At 41.3% G+C, this 16,507-nt stretch overlaps 1 protein-coding gene across 5 annotated transcripts in view; it reads right to left on the bottom strand.

The window, feature by feature from the left end:
• Positions 1–16,507, bottom strand: part of ACIN1 (apoptotic chromatin condensation inducer 1) — a 37,023-nt gene that overhangs the window by 15,211 nt on the left and 5,305 nt on the right. For 4 of the 5 annotated variants that reach the window (XM_007990824.3, XM_007990826.3, XM_007990825.3 and 1 more), the window contains exons 4-8: positions 16,021–16,140; positions 7,508–7,596; positions 5,306–6,568; positions 4,581–4,799; positions 3,916–4,031 (exon numbers count right to left, since the gene is read on the bottom strand). In XM_007990824.3, the coding sequence (XP_007989015.3) occupies positions 3,916–4,031; positions 4,581–4,799; positions 5,306–6,568; positions 7,508–7,596; positions 16,021–16,140 (1,807 nt within the window). The remainder of the gene's footprint in view (positions 1–3,915; positions 4,032–4,580; positions 4,800–5,305; positions 6,569–7,507; positions 7,597–16,020; positions 16,141–16,507) is intronic. The other variant, XM_007990827.3, reaches the window with a different exon arrangement.

The following is a 16,507-nucleotide window of genomic DNA, read 5'->3' as shown; positions in this document are numbered from 1 at the left end:
TTCTGTGGGACCCAAGAATTCCAAACATTTTATTTTCAGACAATAATCAGGGCCGGGTGTGGTGGCTCACACCTGTAATACCAACACTTTGGGAGGCTGAGGCAGGAGGACTGCCTGAGGCCAGGAGTTTGAGACCAGCCTGGCCAACATGGTGAAACTCCATCTCTATTAAAAATACAAAAATTAGCTGGGTGTAACAGCCTGCGTCTGTAGTCCCAGCTACTCAGGAGGCTGAGGCATGATAATTGCTTGAACCCAGGAGGTGGAAGTTGCAGTGAGCAGAGATTGGGCCACTGCACTCCAGCCTGGGTGACAGAGTGACTCCATCTCCAAAAAAAAAAAAGAAAAATAAAAAAAATAGAGGAATCCTTGAAACTGTCCCCCGCAAATGGACTCTATCTACTTGCAGGACTAGTACCAAAGCCTTGATAACTATGTGTCAGAGCCCAACACAGCTTAACAGTCTGTGAAATTGCACAGAATCAGCAGTGGGGATATCTACCCATAATTAAACAGTACACAAAGCAGCCCAGAAGAAAACAATATGACTACTTGGAGGCTAATAATACCATACTACAATTCATATGTGAATATGAGATTCAGAGAAGCTAATGGAAAGGGAAATTCCTATAGCCATATATGTTGAAATTTTAGTTATTATAGAAAATTCATGAATAGCTGAAAAACTGATGTGAATATTTAGTAAGAAACAGTGGGACTAGATACCCTCAGGAGCATACTGGTCCCAAGATAACCAAGAACAGTATGATTTTGGGGTATATATCCTTAGATAATTTCTCAGTGGAGCAAACTCTATTGATGACAACAAATTCTGCTTTTTCATGCATCATTTGGGATATTGGCATTGTATATCCCCTGAGGAGTATCAATTACACCATCATATTGGCTTAAAGAACCATCACCTTCCTCCTACACAGGCAGAAGGACAAATATGCGTTGTACCAAGAACCTAAAGCTGCTACTTCCTGCTAGGTCTGTGAATATACAGGAAGGTTGTATCGAGAGAAATCCGGGTCTGAATTAACTACAGCTGAATGATACAGCTGCCCACACAAAATCCCCTCTTTCCTTTCTTCCTCTGTTTTTTTTTTTAAGTAAAAAGAGAATACCACTATTTTCTGCTATATAGGGACATTTTTGTTATACCCACAGGAGGCAGAAGACCAGAGTTTTGAACAGGGCTCAAGTGAAACAGGACTGAGGACCCACAAATTCCTGCTCCAAGCAATGAAAAAGACCTTACCTCATAAATTTAGAATTCCTCAGGCACAATCAGAATCAGAATGGATTTAACCAAACACAGCAAAAAAGTTAGTCAATCTCTTCCAAGTGGTGACAGGTCCTTGAAGTCTAATTTTTTTTTTTTTTTTTTTTAACACTTTACTGCTCTGTTTTTTTAGTCATATGACTTCTTGTTGAGACAGACAGAAAAACCAAGGTTAAGCCATAAATGGTCTTTTCCCTTTTTTTTTTTTTTTTGTTTTTTTTGAGATGGAGTTTCACTCTTGTTGCCTAGGCTGGAGTGCAATGACGTGATCTCAGCTCACTACAACTTCCGCCTCCTGGGTTCAGGTGATTCTGTCTCAGCCTCCCGAGTAGCTGGGATTACAGGCATGTGCACCATGCCCGGCTAATTTTGTATTTTTAGTACAGAGGGGGGTTTCACCATATTGGTCAGGCTGGTCTCGAATTCCTGACCTCAGGTGATCCACCTGCCTTGGCCTCCCAAAGTGCTGGGATTACAGGCAAGAGTCACCACGCCTGGCCACACCATAAATGGTCTTTTCCATTTAGCATTGTTGATTCTGCTTTCAAAATTGGCCAGGGCTCTAGAGGGCTGCCAGGCTGCACACTTAACACTCTGGAAGGGTAAGAGACCAGGAAGGGTGTTGTTAATCAGTTGTGGTAGGGCCTCCAGAAATGTACGCAACCTTCTCAAAGGTTTACCAGATCCAATGCCTATGGGTTTAGGCCTTTGGGCATCCCATTTTGTTAGGATGTTGAACAAACCATCTGGTAAGCAGGTAGAAGGAAAGCAGGTACGAGTGATGCGTGTGAACTGCTCCTCAGTGAAAACTGCATTTCCCTTCTATACACTACTCCACTGAAGCTAGCCTAGGCAACAACGGACAATCTAAATATTTGCCCAAGATGCCACCTGCCCATCACACCTTATTAGAATCAATGTGACTAAATTATCTCAGTCATAAAATGAAGATCAAAACCACCTTTACCTGGAGTGAGGGGACAGGAAACTCTATGACTCCAAGCTTCATGAGCCCTGGACTTGCATGGGAATGTCCAGAAAAAAAGCTGCTTCAAAACAAAATAAAATGCCTTTCTGTTGCTAGGATCTCATAAACCCACAGAATTTTAAGGCTAGCAAAGAGCTTTTCAGAAAATCACTTTCTTCCCAAGGTGCACAGGAAGCAGTTCCTCAGGCCCGATTAGTAGCAGGCTGTCAATACCTACTTCAAAACTGCCATTTCACAAAGGACATGCTTTTGTAAAATGGAATGTAAAATGTGCCTCCATGGAATTGGGAGGAGGTGGGCAGGTATTATGTCTGGTTGAGGGATATGGAAGAGAAAATGTCACCCCATTTCCTCATCGATGATGTAGCTGGGGAATCCTGAACACCTTCCAGAATCCGCTGAGTTTTCACTTTATGGTCCTAGAAGAAAAACCCTTTTCCAAAAGGATAATGTACCCATTCCACAAGGGGAAAAACAATTTCAAAGGAAGTAGAGTGAACTTTTGGCTGCCAAACAAAAAATGTTAACAGCCACAAGATGGCAGCAGAGGTAAGACTATCAGAACGGACAAGGATATACCCCTAGCAAGAGTATACCCCCAGGCAAAAGCTATATAGTAAGTTCTATAAAACTATCATTAAAGTCACAAGCAAATGAGATAAATCATGTCACCTGCCCACTACTCTCCAAAAGTCAGAGTTAAAGTACAGTTTGAAGCTCTCAGAAGAGTTTAAATTATTAGACAATTACATATAGGGGAAAATCATACTAGTAGCATTAGTGTTAATATGGCATAAAAACAAGTATAGAATAACTTTAGGCTAACAATCTACACAGGACATTCTACAAAGCAGTTCAGGGTTCCTGATGTCTAAAAGCTAAGCAATCTTATTCCCATAAGCCTTCATTTTTTCATTTCCCATGAGACTTTGAAGCCAAGAATTCTGGCTCATTGGCTTCTTAATTTATAATACCTATCTCAGAAGAATGAATGACATACCTATTTAATTACAAATTTAACCTGATATGAGTATTTCTCTAGGACTTAATATAAGGATTTTAAAAACTCACATTAATTGTATAAATCTTAAGTTCAATCAAATGGTCTTAATGGCCCAGGAATAAACTTCTGACTTGAAAGGAACTTTGTAATTTGCTGTACTGTATGCTGTTCAGAACTAGGATAGTTTAATGACAGGTAGTAACTAGGGAAAAAGCACAAACTAAAAAATAGCACCCAGCTGTGCTGTTCTTTATTAAGACCCTCAAAATCCTTTATTAAACTGGGTTCCTAGGTAAACGTGAGTTAAAGGTTAAGATGCCCTGAGTCAATTCCTTTACATGGTTTTGAGTGTGGAAGCAGAAGCTTCTATTGCCTGAACCTTAAAGGAGCTGACTATTTTGGCTGGATGATCCCAGGTGAGTTTTCCTTGTGCCCTGATGACCACTTTTCAGGTTACCTTAAAGGTGGTGACTCCCAACATAGTAACTGAAGTCTATCTAGCCTTTGTCCAGATAAAGCTCTGCCTTTATGTTTTAAAAGGAAACTAGGACTGCTTAGTCAAAGAACCCTAGGGAGCAAAGAACTATCGCACACTCATAGTTCCTTGTTATACCCCGGTCGAGATATATCACTTACACAGTGTGATGAATTCTTTCTGATTCTGGCAGATGAGAGGTCTGAGTCTCTGAGGTTTGGGGCTGTGTGGCAGCTGGTGGCTCTGCCTCTTCAGCTTCACACTTCTTTGGGCTCCCCTGTCAGGAGATAGCAAAAACAAACAGCAAAATATTTAAATCTGCTTGGCTCCTTTTCTTCTACCAGGAGCCTGAAAAGGCAGGGCAGGACATACACAGTACCAGCTCTACACACAGCCCTCTGTATATTTCATTTCATTTTAGAATAAGGAATGGAACATGGCTTAAAAATAGGTACTTCAAGAATATTTATGCCAGCAATCATTTTATCAGAATTTCTAATTTTTTTCCTTTTCCTCAGTGATCCTTGTTCTGACAGATTTCTTTTTTGAGAGAACTAAGAAAAGGCTGCTTCCTTTTGGCAGATAAAAGGAGGAGTTATGAGGAAGAATTGACCATGGGGGCCCTGGAGATAACCCTGATGCTCAGCCTCATGTAGAACTTCTACGAACCAGGGAGCTGGAAATGAGTTAAGAAGGATTAACAGGTATCCACTACATTGCTACTGAACCTTGTCCAGACTTAACTTTTTAGTTTTATAGCAAAGACAAGAGGGAAGATCTTGTTTAATCCTCTATCTCTGTGTAGGGAGGGGTCACAATAGCCTACCCGCTCAGGCTGTAACCTCTGGGTCACACATTTTTCAGCTGGTTCAGGCTGACTCAGACGCCTTGCTTGGACAGAGGATGAGGAGGTGGAAGTCCTCTCCTTTGGCTCACGGACCTGTAGTTGTGGCACTGGTGGAGTTGCAACCTCCTGACCAGAAGAGGGATCTTTGGTTTCAGTATAGCTGGTGCTGCTATCCCTGGAGACTCCAGGGCTCAGAGACTAAAAATGAAACACGTAACAAGGAAAATTAATGTACATGGTATATATTCAGTAGATTGCTGAGTTTTCCAGTTTCCATGAACCAAACTTTATACTCTAGACCTTTCTGTCTGCGTTTATTCCCATTTTGTCTGTGTTTATTCCCATTTAGTGATTTCCTTGACCACTTATTTAACAAATTACTAAGTTTTAACTAGACGCTAGATCCTGGAACACACACGTAAAAGGGCATGCCCATACCCTCAAGTAGTTTACATCTAGTGAAGGAGATGAGTATGTAAATTGAACATTCTATCAAAGGGACTCAAAATGAAAAAGAACCCCATTTTAGGAATCAATTAATTGAAAATTCGATTCTGAAATGAAGAGAAAAGTAATCAGTGAAGGAGACTAAAGGAGGCTTTTCCTATTTCTTTCAGAAATCATGACCGGTCCTCCAGGGGCTGAAATGAAAACTACTGGAATATGACAGAACATTAGTACACCTAGGATTCTCTCATACTCACTTTTCTGCTGTTGCTTGATGCTGAACGAGAACGTGAACGTGAACGTGACCTTGATCTGGACTCTGATGTTGATCTGGAGCCCATCTTGGGTCTACCACGAGGGTTGGCATGAGTACGTGCCTGGGCTACATCTCTCTGCGTGGATCTGAGCGGCGAATGAGACCGAGAACCTGAACTGTCAGGAGAGCGAGATCTTGATCTAGAACTGGAGGAGGAAGATGACGAGGACCGGCTAGAGGATGAATCAGCTGACTGTTTCAATCTGTGGCTTGGGAGAAGGGTATGAGAAGCTCTTCTGCCTTCCTTCTGTTCCAAAGATGGCTGTTTCAGACATTCTTCAGTGATTCCTTTGGCCAGTGCTAACTCCTCAATTTTTAGAGGGAGTGGCTGAGCAGATATGTCTGACTCAGGTTCAAGATCCTTCTGGGCTGAGTAGTCAGCCAGTGTGCTTTTTTGAACCAGAGGCAGGACACTCTCCTCTGGCACTTTCTCTGCTGGAGATTCTGCTTTGGTGTCTGCAGGACTTGACAAAGGAGACAGGCCTCCTACCAACTGGACAGTATGCTGAGATACTAAAAGCTCCCTGGTCTCAGCATCTGTATTAGGAGGAGATAACTGAATGAGGACAGGGGGGGCTGGGCCTTCCATGGGCTCTATTTCTTCTTCGCTACGGAGTTGTATATGAGGTGGTGGTGAAGATGCTTCCTTGGTAAGTAAAGGTGGAGGAGTCTCCTCCTCGCTGGCAGTTTGCTCTGGTCGCACTACAAGTGGGGCCTTCTTTAGATCTTCAGTCAGTCGAGGAGGGGAAGGAGACTTCGATTTTTCCTTTAAGCCTTGTGCAGATTTTATTTCTCTTTCTTCCTCCTCAAGGGGAGATGTTTTCATTTCCTTCTCCTGCTGCTGTCTGGCCAGATGACTTTTTCTAGCCTCTTCCTGGGATCTTGTAACTCTCCCTCCTCTCTCTAACACCTCCTGTTCCTGGGATCTTGTTTTGGGTCTCTCATCCATCATCTCCTCTGGTTTTACTCTAGGCATCTCTTCCCCTTCTTCCTTAAACTCTTTCAGGATTGGTGCCTCCCTAGATTTTTGTCCCTCATCATCATCTTCCTCTTCTTCATCTTCTTCTTCCTCCTCCTCCTCCTCCTCTTCCTCCTCTGTTTTCAAATTTCGTTCTGCTCTGACCCTTAGGTTTCTGGAAGGTGTTTCTTGATCCTCTTCCTCCTCACCAGGCTGGCTGCCCTCAGAGAGTTTAGCTGCTCTTGCCTGAAAGAACAGATACACAATGGCTCCAAATGTATTTGCTCACAATCAACAGAGGAGAGAAAGTATCTAATGAGACATCCCTAGGAAGGAGAAATTCAATGATACATACTTTCAGCAACAGAAACAGGAGTGACAGGAGATAATCATGACTAACTGTGGCACTTAGGGGAATCAAAATAGAGTGACCAAAAGAAGTACAATAATGAAGCTACTTCTATGTAGTTTAAATTTTACCTTCAAGCACCCTTTTTTTTTTCCAGTAAAATATTAGCAGAGCATCTAGAAAGTAGAAGGGTGGATAGGGGGCTGAGAAGAACTAACCTACTATCAATTAATATGATTATCTTTTTATCATTTTGGTATATTTCTTTTTATTCTTTCCTCTAATCATTTCCTTTATACAGTCATAATTACACTACACATAACACTTTTGTATTCTGCCCACTTAGTATTATATCATATAACTTTAAGGCTTTAATTGAATGGTTAATTATGTCATATCTTGTCTAATAATGTGCTTTAAGAATACAGAGCAGCCTGCTAACTTTCAAATTTAAACTTTGTAAAAATATTCACTTAGAAATCTGAAAGGCAGAGCAGATCTAAATAAAAAAACAAAACGAACAACAAAAAGATGACAAAGAGAAGGAAGATGACTACAAAGAAATCTAGAGGCCAGGCAGTGGCTCACACTTGTAATCCCAACCCTTTGGGAGGCTGAGGTGGAAGGATTGCTTAAGCCTAGGAGGCTGAGGCTGTAGTGAGCTGTGATTGCACCACTGCACTCAGGCCTAGGCGACAGAGCCAGACTCTGTCCCAAAAAAGAAAAACAAAACCCCTAAATGTAGAGACATACGAACTCGAAAAAAGTTTGAGGAGGAAAAGAAGATATCCAAAGCATTACTAAAGAGGTGATGCTTTAGGAGGTATCTGAGTTACCTGTCTGACCCTAGATGATCGTCTTTCTCCTTTCCTCGGTTTCTCATCATCAGAGTCACCTTTCTCTTCAGAAACTGAGGAGCTTTTTCCTATTGAATAAAAAAGAATCAGGTCAGATTCGTGAAGTGAAGACTCATTCATGGCTTCTTAAAAATCAGACTTTCTAATATCCAACCAATTATAGCATATGAACCTATCAAGACTTATCTGTATCAATTTCTTTGACTTCATGCTAAAGAAAAGACTACATAAAGCCCTAAGGTCAGGGTCTTATTGGTAATTCTTGGTGTGCATGTCTAGTATATTTTCAACATCTCAAAGCCAATTCACAGATTATAAATAACTCAAATAAATGTAAAATAATTTCCAGGGGCTTCAAATTGTCTAGCAGGGATGTACAAATACAAAGTGTACTTATATAAGTATTCTACAAAGTGTTCTTACTCTGAATAAAGTTTAAGACTTCATTATGTTCTGTATCCATTTTTTTGGATTGCCTATTACTACTACTTCCTATTTCAACCAAAATATTATGATTAAATATACGAATTTGCACAATAACAAACTCAAGAAATAAATACTTAGAGGAATGTTTTTCAGCACCCTGAAGTTCCCAGAAATTACTTCAAGCCAACTGGATGGGGTTTCAGAATTGGGTCCTCTCTATTAGGTTTTATGTATTAGAGCTCAAGATAAGATTTTTTTTTTTTTTTGAGATGGAGTCTCACTCTGTTGCCCAGGCTGGATGCAGTGGTGCAATCTTGCCTCACTGCAACCTCTGCCTCCTGGCTTCAAACCATTCTCACGTCTCAGCCTCCCGAGCAGCTGGGATTATAGGCGTCCACCACCATGCCTGGCTAATTTTTGTATTTTTAGTAGAGATGGAGTTTCTTTTTTTTTTTTTTGAGATGGAGTCTTGCTCTGTTGCCCAGGCTGGAGTGCAGTGGCCGATCTCAGCTGACCACAAGCTCTGCCTCCCGGGTTCACACCATTCTCCTGCCTCAGCCTCCCAAGTAGCTGGGACTACAGGTGCCTGCCACCACAACTGGCTAATTTTTTGTATTTTTAGGAAAGACGGGGTTTCACCATGTTAGCCAGGATGGTCTCTATCTCCTGACCTCGTGACCTGCCTCGGCCTCCTAAAGTGCTGCAATTACAGGAGTAAGCCACCGTGCCCCGCCAAGATGGGGTTTCACCCTGTTGGACAGGCTGGTCTCAAACTCCTAACCTCAAGTGATCCGCCCGCCTTGGCCTCCCAAAGCGCTGGAATTACAGGCATGAGCTCACATGTTTTTCTTTTTTCTTTTTTTGAGACAGAGTTTTGCTCTCCTTGCCGAGGATGGAGTGCAAAGGCATGATCTCGGCTCACTGCAACCTCTGCCTCCCGGGTTCAAGCGATTCTCCTGCTTCAGCCTACTGGGCAACTGGGACTGCAAGCACATGCCACAACACCTGGCTGATTTTGGTATTTTTTGCAAAGACGGAGTTTCATCATGTTGCCTAGGCTAGTCACGAACTCCTGGGCTCAGCAATTCACCCGCCTTGGCCTCCCAAAGTTCTGGAATTATAGGTGTGAGCCACCGCACCCGGACTAGGTGAGGTTTTTTTTTTTTTTTTTTTTTTTTTTTAAGGGAAAAAAGTTCTATTAAAAGAAAGCTTGGAAACCACCAATCTAGGTTATCCTGAACAATTAATCTATGTAACACTGAAAGAAAGTTTCGCTCAGATTCCATGAAGGAAGGTAACTGGGTAAATTACTTAAGTAATTTGAGTCTCAATATCTTTCTTTTTAGACAGCGTTTTGCTTTGTCACCCAGGTTGGAGTGCAGTGGCATGATCATGGCTCACTGCAGCCTCAGCCTCCAGGGCTCAAGTAATCCTCCCACCCTGGTCTTCCCAAAGTGCTGAGATTAAGGTATAAACCACTGTGCCCGAGTTTCAAATGTCGTGATTGAGAAAAAGGAGGGGCTGCACTAGATGATTTCTAAATTTCCTACCAGAATTAAGATAAACTAGGTAGCCGGGGATGGTGGCTCACGCCAGTAATACCAGCACTTGGGGAGGCTGAGGCAGGCGGATCACGAAGTCAGGAGATTGAGACCATCTTAACACGGTGAAACTCCGTCTCTACTAAAAATACAAAAAATTAGCCGGGTGTGGTGGCAGGCACCTGTAGTCTCAGCCACTCGGGAGGCTGAGGCAGGAGAACGGTGTGAACCCGGGAGGCGGAGCTTGCAGTGAGCCGAGATTGCGTCACTGCACTCCAGCCTGGGCGACAGAGCAAGACTCCATCTCAAAGAAAAAAAAAAAAAAAAAAATCAACTATGTAGAGTAGCAATACTAATAACAATGAGAACCAGTTTAGAAAATAGCAGGAAGATAATTATATTCCAGATATTTAATCAGCTAGATTGGACTCAATTTTAATACAGTACAAAAGGTTTAAATGATCCACAAAATCATGTTCTATAGTAATAGCGCAAATAAAGCAGGTTGTATGCAGCTCTAATCCCAGATCTTCTTTTTTTTTTTTTTTTTTTTAAGACGGAGTCTTGCTTGTCGCCCAGGCTGGAGTGCAAAGGCACAAGCAATGGCATGATTTCGGTTCACTGCAACCTCTGCTTCCTGGGTTCAAGCGATTCTCCTGCCTCAGCTTCCTGAGTAACTGAGATTACAGGCGCCCACCACCATGCCCAGCTAATTTTTGTATTTTTAGTAGAGACGGGGTTTTGCCATACTGGCCAGGCTGGTTTCGAACTCCCGACCTTGTGATCTGCCCGCCTCAGCCTCCCAAAGTGCTGGGATTACAGATGTAAGCCACCATGCCCGGCTTTCTCTCATTTCTATATCCTTTCAATCTAAAATGAACTAGGTGAATGCTTCTGTAATAAGAAGTAAAAAATCAAAATGAGGTTGGTCGTGGTGGCTCACGCCTGCAATCTCAGCATTTTGAGAGGCCGAGGTCGGTGGATCACGAGGTCAGGAGTACGACTAGCCTGGCCAATATGGTAAAACCCCGTCTGTACTAAAAATACAAAAAAAAATTAGCTGGGTGTGGTAGCGCACGCCTGTAGTCCCAGCTACTCAGGGGGCTGAGGCAGAAGAATCGCTCAAACCTGGGAGGCAAGGTTGCAGTGAGCTGAGATGGTGCTACTGCACTCCAGCCTGGGTGACAGAGCGAGACTCCATCTCAAAAAAAAAAAAAAAACAAAAAACAAAATGAAACTAATGAAATCAATTAGAAGACTACACATATTTTGTAAAACTTTACTTCATGATCGTTTGATTAAAAGGACCTCTGAGTATATACCATTTCATATCTGGGTAAGTGAAGAAAGATTTGTGTTATGGTTGTTCATACAGGATATATGATTAAGATACACAGTAACAGGTCAGACTCTTTAGCAAACATCTGAAGTTATCTGTAAGACAGTAGTGCAGGGAAATGAAATAATCATTTCATAATTCAGTGATCTGAAATAGGCTAAATTATGAGTAAAACCAAAATAAAAAGTTTTCATAAATGTTAGGCAAAGTTCCTTCGCAAGTATCAATGAAAGAAGCTAATTTATCACACACACCCCCCCCCAAAAAAAAAGGCATGTACAAGGTTGGTCAGAGATAAATGTGTTAAAGTCAAGGCTGGGTGCAGTGGCTCACGCCTGTAATCCCAGCACTTTGGGAGGCTGAGGCGGGCGGATCACGAGGTCAGGAGATCGAGACCATGGTGAAATCCCTTCTCTACTAAAAATACAAAAAATTAGCCGGGCATGGTGCCGGGCACCTGTAGTCCCAGCTACCCAGGAGGCTCAGGCAGGAGAATCGCGTGAACCCGGAAGGCGGAGCTTGCAGTGATCTGAGATCGTGCTAGTACACTCCAGCCTGGGTGACAGAGCCAGACTCTGTCTCAAAAATAAAGAAAGTCAAATAACTGAGTTGCAATTTTAAAATTAGTATGTACAAGCAAAATAGCCTCTTTACCTACCTACTGTGAACTATATGCTATTTATTGGATTGTCATTTTTGATACTGTAAAACTGCAGTGATAGGATTTCTGGATGATTACTCCTCTGGAAGAACTCTTAGTAAGTCATCAAAGATATCTGGAGAAATGAGCGGGGCTGTTCAAGTTTTGGTCACCACTGTTTTGCAATAAAAGTGAAAACTGGAGGGGTCTTAGAAATGAAACAAGAAATTAGTCAGCAATACAAAATATAAAGAGATGAGGAATCTCTAATTCCTTGGAAAGAGCTGATGTGATGCAGACAAACTTCTGAGAAAGGTTATACCTTCTATTACAAGAACATGGCCACAATGAATGTCTTAGGCCAGATGTTAGTAACACATGTAGACAGTGAGCGCTTTAGCTAAGGGTGGAACCAATACTGATAACAGGCTAATAAATACATTTCAGGATTCGAAAAACAAGTCAGGGTAAATATTAGATTTCCAAGAGTCCAAAGCCAGAAGTCTTCACAGAAAGGAAAAGGCAGTTGCTAGACAACGCAGGATATATTAAAGTGCAGAATGTTTAAGGGTTATAGATGAAATAGTTTTTCATCCTAGAAAACAAAATACTGGGCAGGATTTGTGGGACCAAAGTAAGGTAGCCAGAGATCGAAGAAAAGCCTGTGGCTAAAAGGTAACCTTAGGTGTGAATAAGAAGCAGGAATGAAGAGAATACAGACCTGGAAACAATACCAAACCTAAATCTGACTCATGTTAGACCTGTAAGTAAGTTACGTAGTGTTTCTCTACAATTTCAGCATCCAGGTTTAAACATGGAGAAAAAGGAATGAGGGGCATAGTCTATAAGCCAAAGGCTAGTTAAAGTCACCTTTGTTAAAGAATCAATATTCTGAATATCCATTTTAAAATGTATTTTCTTAGTTTGAGCTGTTTTTGAAAAAATTAAGGACAGTAAGAATTTTTGTACACACAGTCATGATATGGAAGGAAATTCAGATAATTTCCGACTATGGTAGGTAGATAATGAGTCCCAACACCTTAGAAAAATCTGAAGAAAGTGATGGAGACATAAGAGGGAAAGTCAGACAGGATTTTATAAACCAATTATTTCTTCGAGACAGGGTTTCACTCTGTTGCCTGCCACCTTGATCTCTAGGGCCCAAGCAATCTTCCCACCTCATCCTCCCGAGTAGCTGGGACCACAGGCATGTGCCATCACAGGCAGCTAATGTTTTCTATTTTTTTGTACAGATAGGACTCGCTACGTTGCTTAGGCCAGAATCCTGGGAGATCCTCCCACCTCAGCCTCCCAAAGTGCTAGGATTACAGATGTGAGACACATTACCTGGGCAAACCAATTCTTCCTTCCTATTTGGGATTTTGCCAATAGCACATAAATAGGAGGATGCTGGAATACAAACCAAAGATCTTGATAAATTGCAACACTGAAAAACTCTTCCTTCAGTTAGTCATTCATAAAATGAATTGGTCAACAGATCCACTCAGGGAGTTTTTTAAAAATGTAGTCCCAGGACTCCCATTCCTTGAGATTCTTTGGGTAGAGGCCAGGAATCCATATTCTTAAACATAATAATATTAAAACAAACAAACAAAAAATCCCCCTCAGGTTCCAAAAGTGTTTAGAAAAATGTTAGTAGCAAACTTAATCAAAATTTATTATTCAAGAAAGAACCCCAAAATATCCAAAGCTAACAAATAAGCTGCCACTGCAATGGCATACTGGCATATGGCAGACTGAGATACACCTGGAAGAATCTGATGTCTGGGCAAACACTAGGGTTAATGCTGATCCAACTAAGCACTGATAGAACTCCAAACGGCCACTCCATTCAGGACCTTAACTAAATGTTGTACAACATCTATAATGGGATTCTTATCTAAGCCAAGATCAGAGGTAGGAAAGTTTATGGCATAAAGGACACTGAGGAGCATGTAAGGAAATGATGAGCAGTACTCTACAATTTACTACATTTATGCTTTTCAATTTATTTTTCACCTTTTTTTTTTTTTTAAACCTCTGGGTTATTTTTTTTTTCCTCCATCAATTATTAGCCATGGGCAGGGTCTGATGACATAAAGCACTGAAAAGACTGGCTACCCTTACTCTAAATCTTTGCTTTTGAAATCTATTTCAGAAATCATTTCTCATTTTCATTTCAAATTATATTAAGAACTGAGAGTCTCTTTTTTTTTTTTTTTTTTTTTTAAAGAGAGCTTCTTATCAAATCACGGTCCTATTAAGAAATTCAATGGTTCCCCCATTACCTATAGAACTAAAAAAAAAAACCCTCATAGCCTTATTGGCCTGGCATTTAAAGCCCTCTGTATATCACCCTAATCTACCTTTTAATAGTCTACTTTGACAATAGTCTGCCATTCTCAAATGTGAAATACTCTACTCTGGCTAGTCTACTACCTCTCCTTTAAAAATACCATATTCATTCCTATGTCTCTGCCTTTGTTCCTTCCTAAAAATATCTTTTTGTATCTTCTCTGCCAAACCATTTCTAAGGCTCAGCTCCAATCCTATACCTCTTTATGAGGCTTTCTCTAATCACGGTAGTCCTCAGAGCTCTTCCACTCTTTTGGGTCCCTATGTCTCTATCACTGTCACATACTATTTTCTATTGTTTGATTTATGTGCAATTGTTCTCTCTTCCTAACAGACTTTACGCTGTGCTAACTCCCAACATACTCTCACATGGAGATATGTACGCAGTAGGAATTCAATAAATTTTTGTTTTTAGTTTTATGTGAGAAGAAATACTGACAATTTTGTAAGAGCTTTCTATTTCCTCCTGGCTTTAAAACCGGGGGGGAAAGGGCACAGACAGTAAACTGGATCAGCTGAGGGTCTATTACTCTCATATTTAAGGAGAAAAGAGGTCCCTAAGGAACTTAATAATTCCGAAGTATTTTCTTACTTAAAGATTTCTAAAAATGTCTTTCTGGGTCTAAGACTAGGATCAAGAAAAACAGGGACTGAGTAAAACATGACCTTAAAACTAGGCTCAAAGGCCCTCTATTTTCTCTAACCTTTTGGATAATTTCTTTCCCACCATTAAATATCTCCTAAAAAATATATTTCCATGAAGACTCTATCGCTGCTCAGCCTTTTGACTAAAATCAAGTGTAGTCCACGAAGGAATTCTATATTACTCAGAAGAGCTGGAAACTTCCATACAGCCTAAAAATACTTATTATGGTGGATTCCGCACCCCCTCAACATTACGAATTATTCAAAATACTTGTTAAGTTACGCACTGGTTTAATAAATCTACTAATAATCCACATGTCTTATATACATATTAAGGATCCCTTTCCCAAAATGTTTGGGATAACAAGTGTTTCAGATTTTGGATTTTTGAATATCTGCATTATACTTTCTGATTCAGCATCCTTAATCTGAAAACCCAAAATCTGAAATGCTCTAATGAGCGTTTCCTTTGAGTGTCCTGTGAATGCCCAGAAAGTTTTGGGTCTTTGGATTAGGCTCAACCTGTACATGTTCTCCTGAACGTATACTGACTTCGATAGGGAGTACCCAAAAGACAAAGGCTATATTTATAGACTTCTGCTTCAGATATCATGCAAAATTGGGTGATTATTATATATATTTTTTGAGACAGAGTCTTGCTCTATTGTCCAGGCTGGAGTACAATGGTGCAATCTCGGTTCACTGCAACCTCCGCCTCCCGGGTTCAAGCTATTCTCCTGTCTTAGCCTCCCGAGTCACTGGGATTACAGGTGCCTGCCACCACACCCGGCTAATTTTTATATTTAAGAGACGGGGTTTCGCCATGTTGACCGGGCTGGTCTGGAACTCCTGACCTCAGGTGATCTGCCTGCCTCGGCCTCCCAAAGTACTGGGATTACAGGCGTGAGCCACCGTGTCCAGACTGGGTGCTTAATATTTTTTATAATGTGAAGAAATTAATCAATCTTGCCTGAACCAATCCCATATACTAGGTTAGAGCTCTCTTTTATAATATGCTCACATAATACTCTGGGTTGCCTTGCACAGGAGCCAATACAACTGTAACTAATGTCCATCTCCTCAATAGACTAAGTTTCTTGGGGCTGAGACTTCTTTCTTTACTATATTCCTAGTGTCTAGCATGTGCCTGGTATACAAGTACACAATAAAAATCTGTTGATTAGACCACAGCAGATGCCCAATTCGGGGAGATGACTGAATGTGTTAACATGTAATATACACAATTGGTGAGGAGATGAAAAAGAGTTGACTGTTGCCAAATTCAGAGGTAGAAGAGTTGAAGAGGTACAGATGAGAAGAAAAATCACACTGCTTTGTAAAACACTGAGAAGGTAACACAATATATAGGTGAAAGCAGACTTCAAAAAGGATGTATACTTTCCATGAGAAACAGATGTCAAATATCAATGTCACAGAATTTCCCTGGGACTTTCATGGAGGCTTAGCATGAAAGGAGGTGTAACTACCTCCCCCCACCAACTACGCAGGATTGACAAAACAGCGCAGTGGGGAGGGAGATACGTACTGGGCGAATGTCTGCTGAGCTCCAGCTCTGGTCTCTCCAGGCTGCTCTGAAAGTCAGGAGGCAGCAGGGAAGCCACTCCCTCAGGATGGATCATCTCGTCCTCCGACTCAGCTGAAGCTTCTGCAAAGTACAGATCGGGTCGGGGCAGGGAGGGAGTGAAGGACTCAGCATGTAGGAATATGTAGAGGAGTGAAGGAGGTCAGCAAAGTCACAGATACAGAGATACATACCAAAAAGAGCACCATATACAAAGAAAAAACTCCCTGGGATTCAGCACTACTTCATCTAAATGGTAGCTTAATTTACTTATAACTCTTCCTGTTGGCAGGAATCCTCTTCTAATAAGACAGTCAAATTAAGTGTCCTCTTCCCTGACAAAAGTAAATAGTAAATCACTTGGCTTCATGGGCTATGAAAGCAAGTAAGTAGCAGTCTCAGCCTCACTTATTTCTGAAATTGCCTAGTTAGACAGGCCTATCTACTCGGT

The sequence above is a fragment of the Chlorocebus sabaeus genome, chromosome 29 (assembly GCF_047675955.1).
Source record: "Chlorocebus sabaeus isolate Y175 chromosome 29, mChlSab1.0.hap1, whole genome shotgun sequence".
NCBI classification, from domain to species: domain Eukaryota; kingdom Metazoa; phylum Chordata; class Mammalia; order Primates; family Cercopithecidae; genus Chlorocebus; species Chlorocebus sabaeus.
Note: the sequence above shows the minus strand (reverse complement) of the source record. Positions and strands in the feature narration are given on the sequence as shown.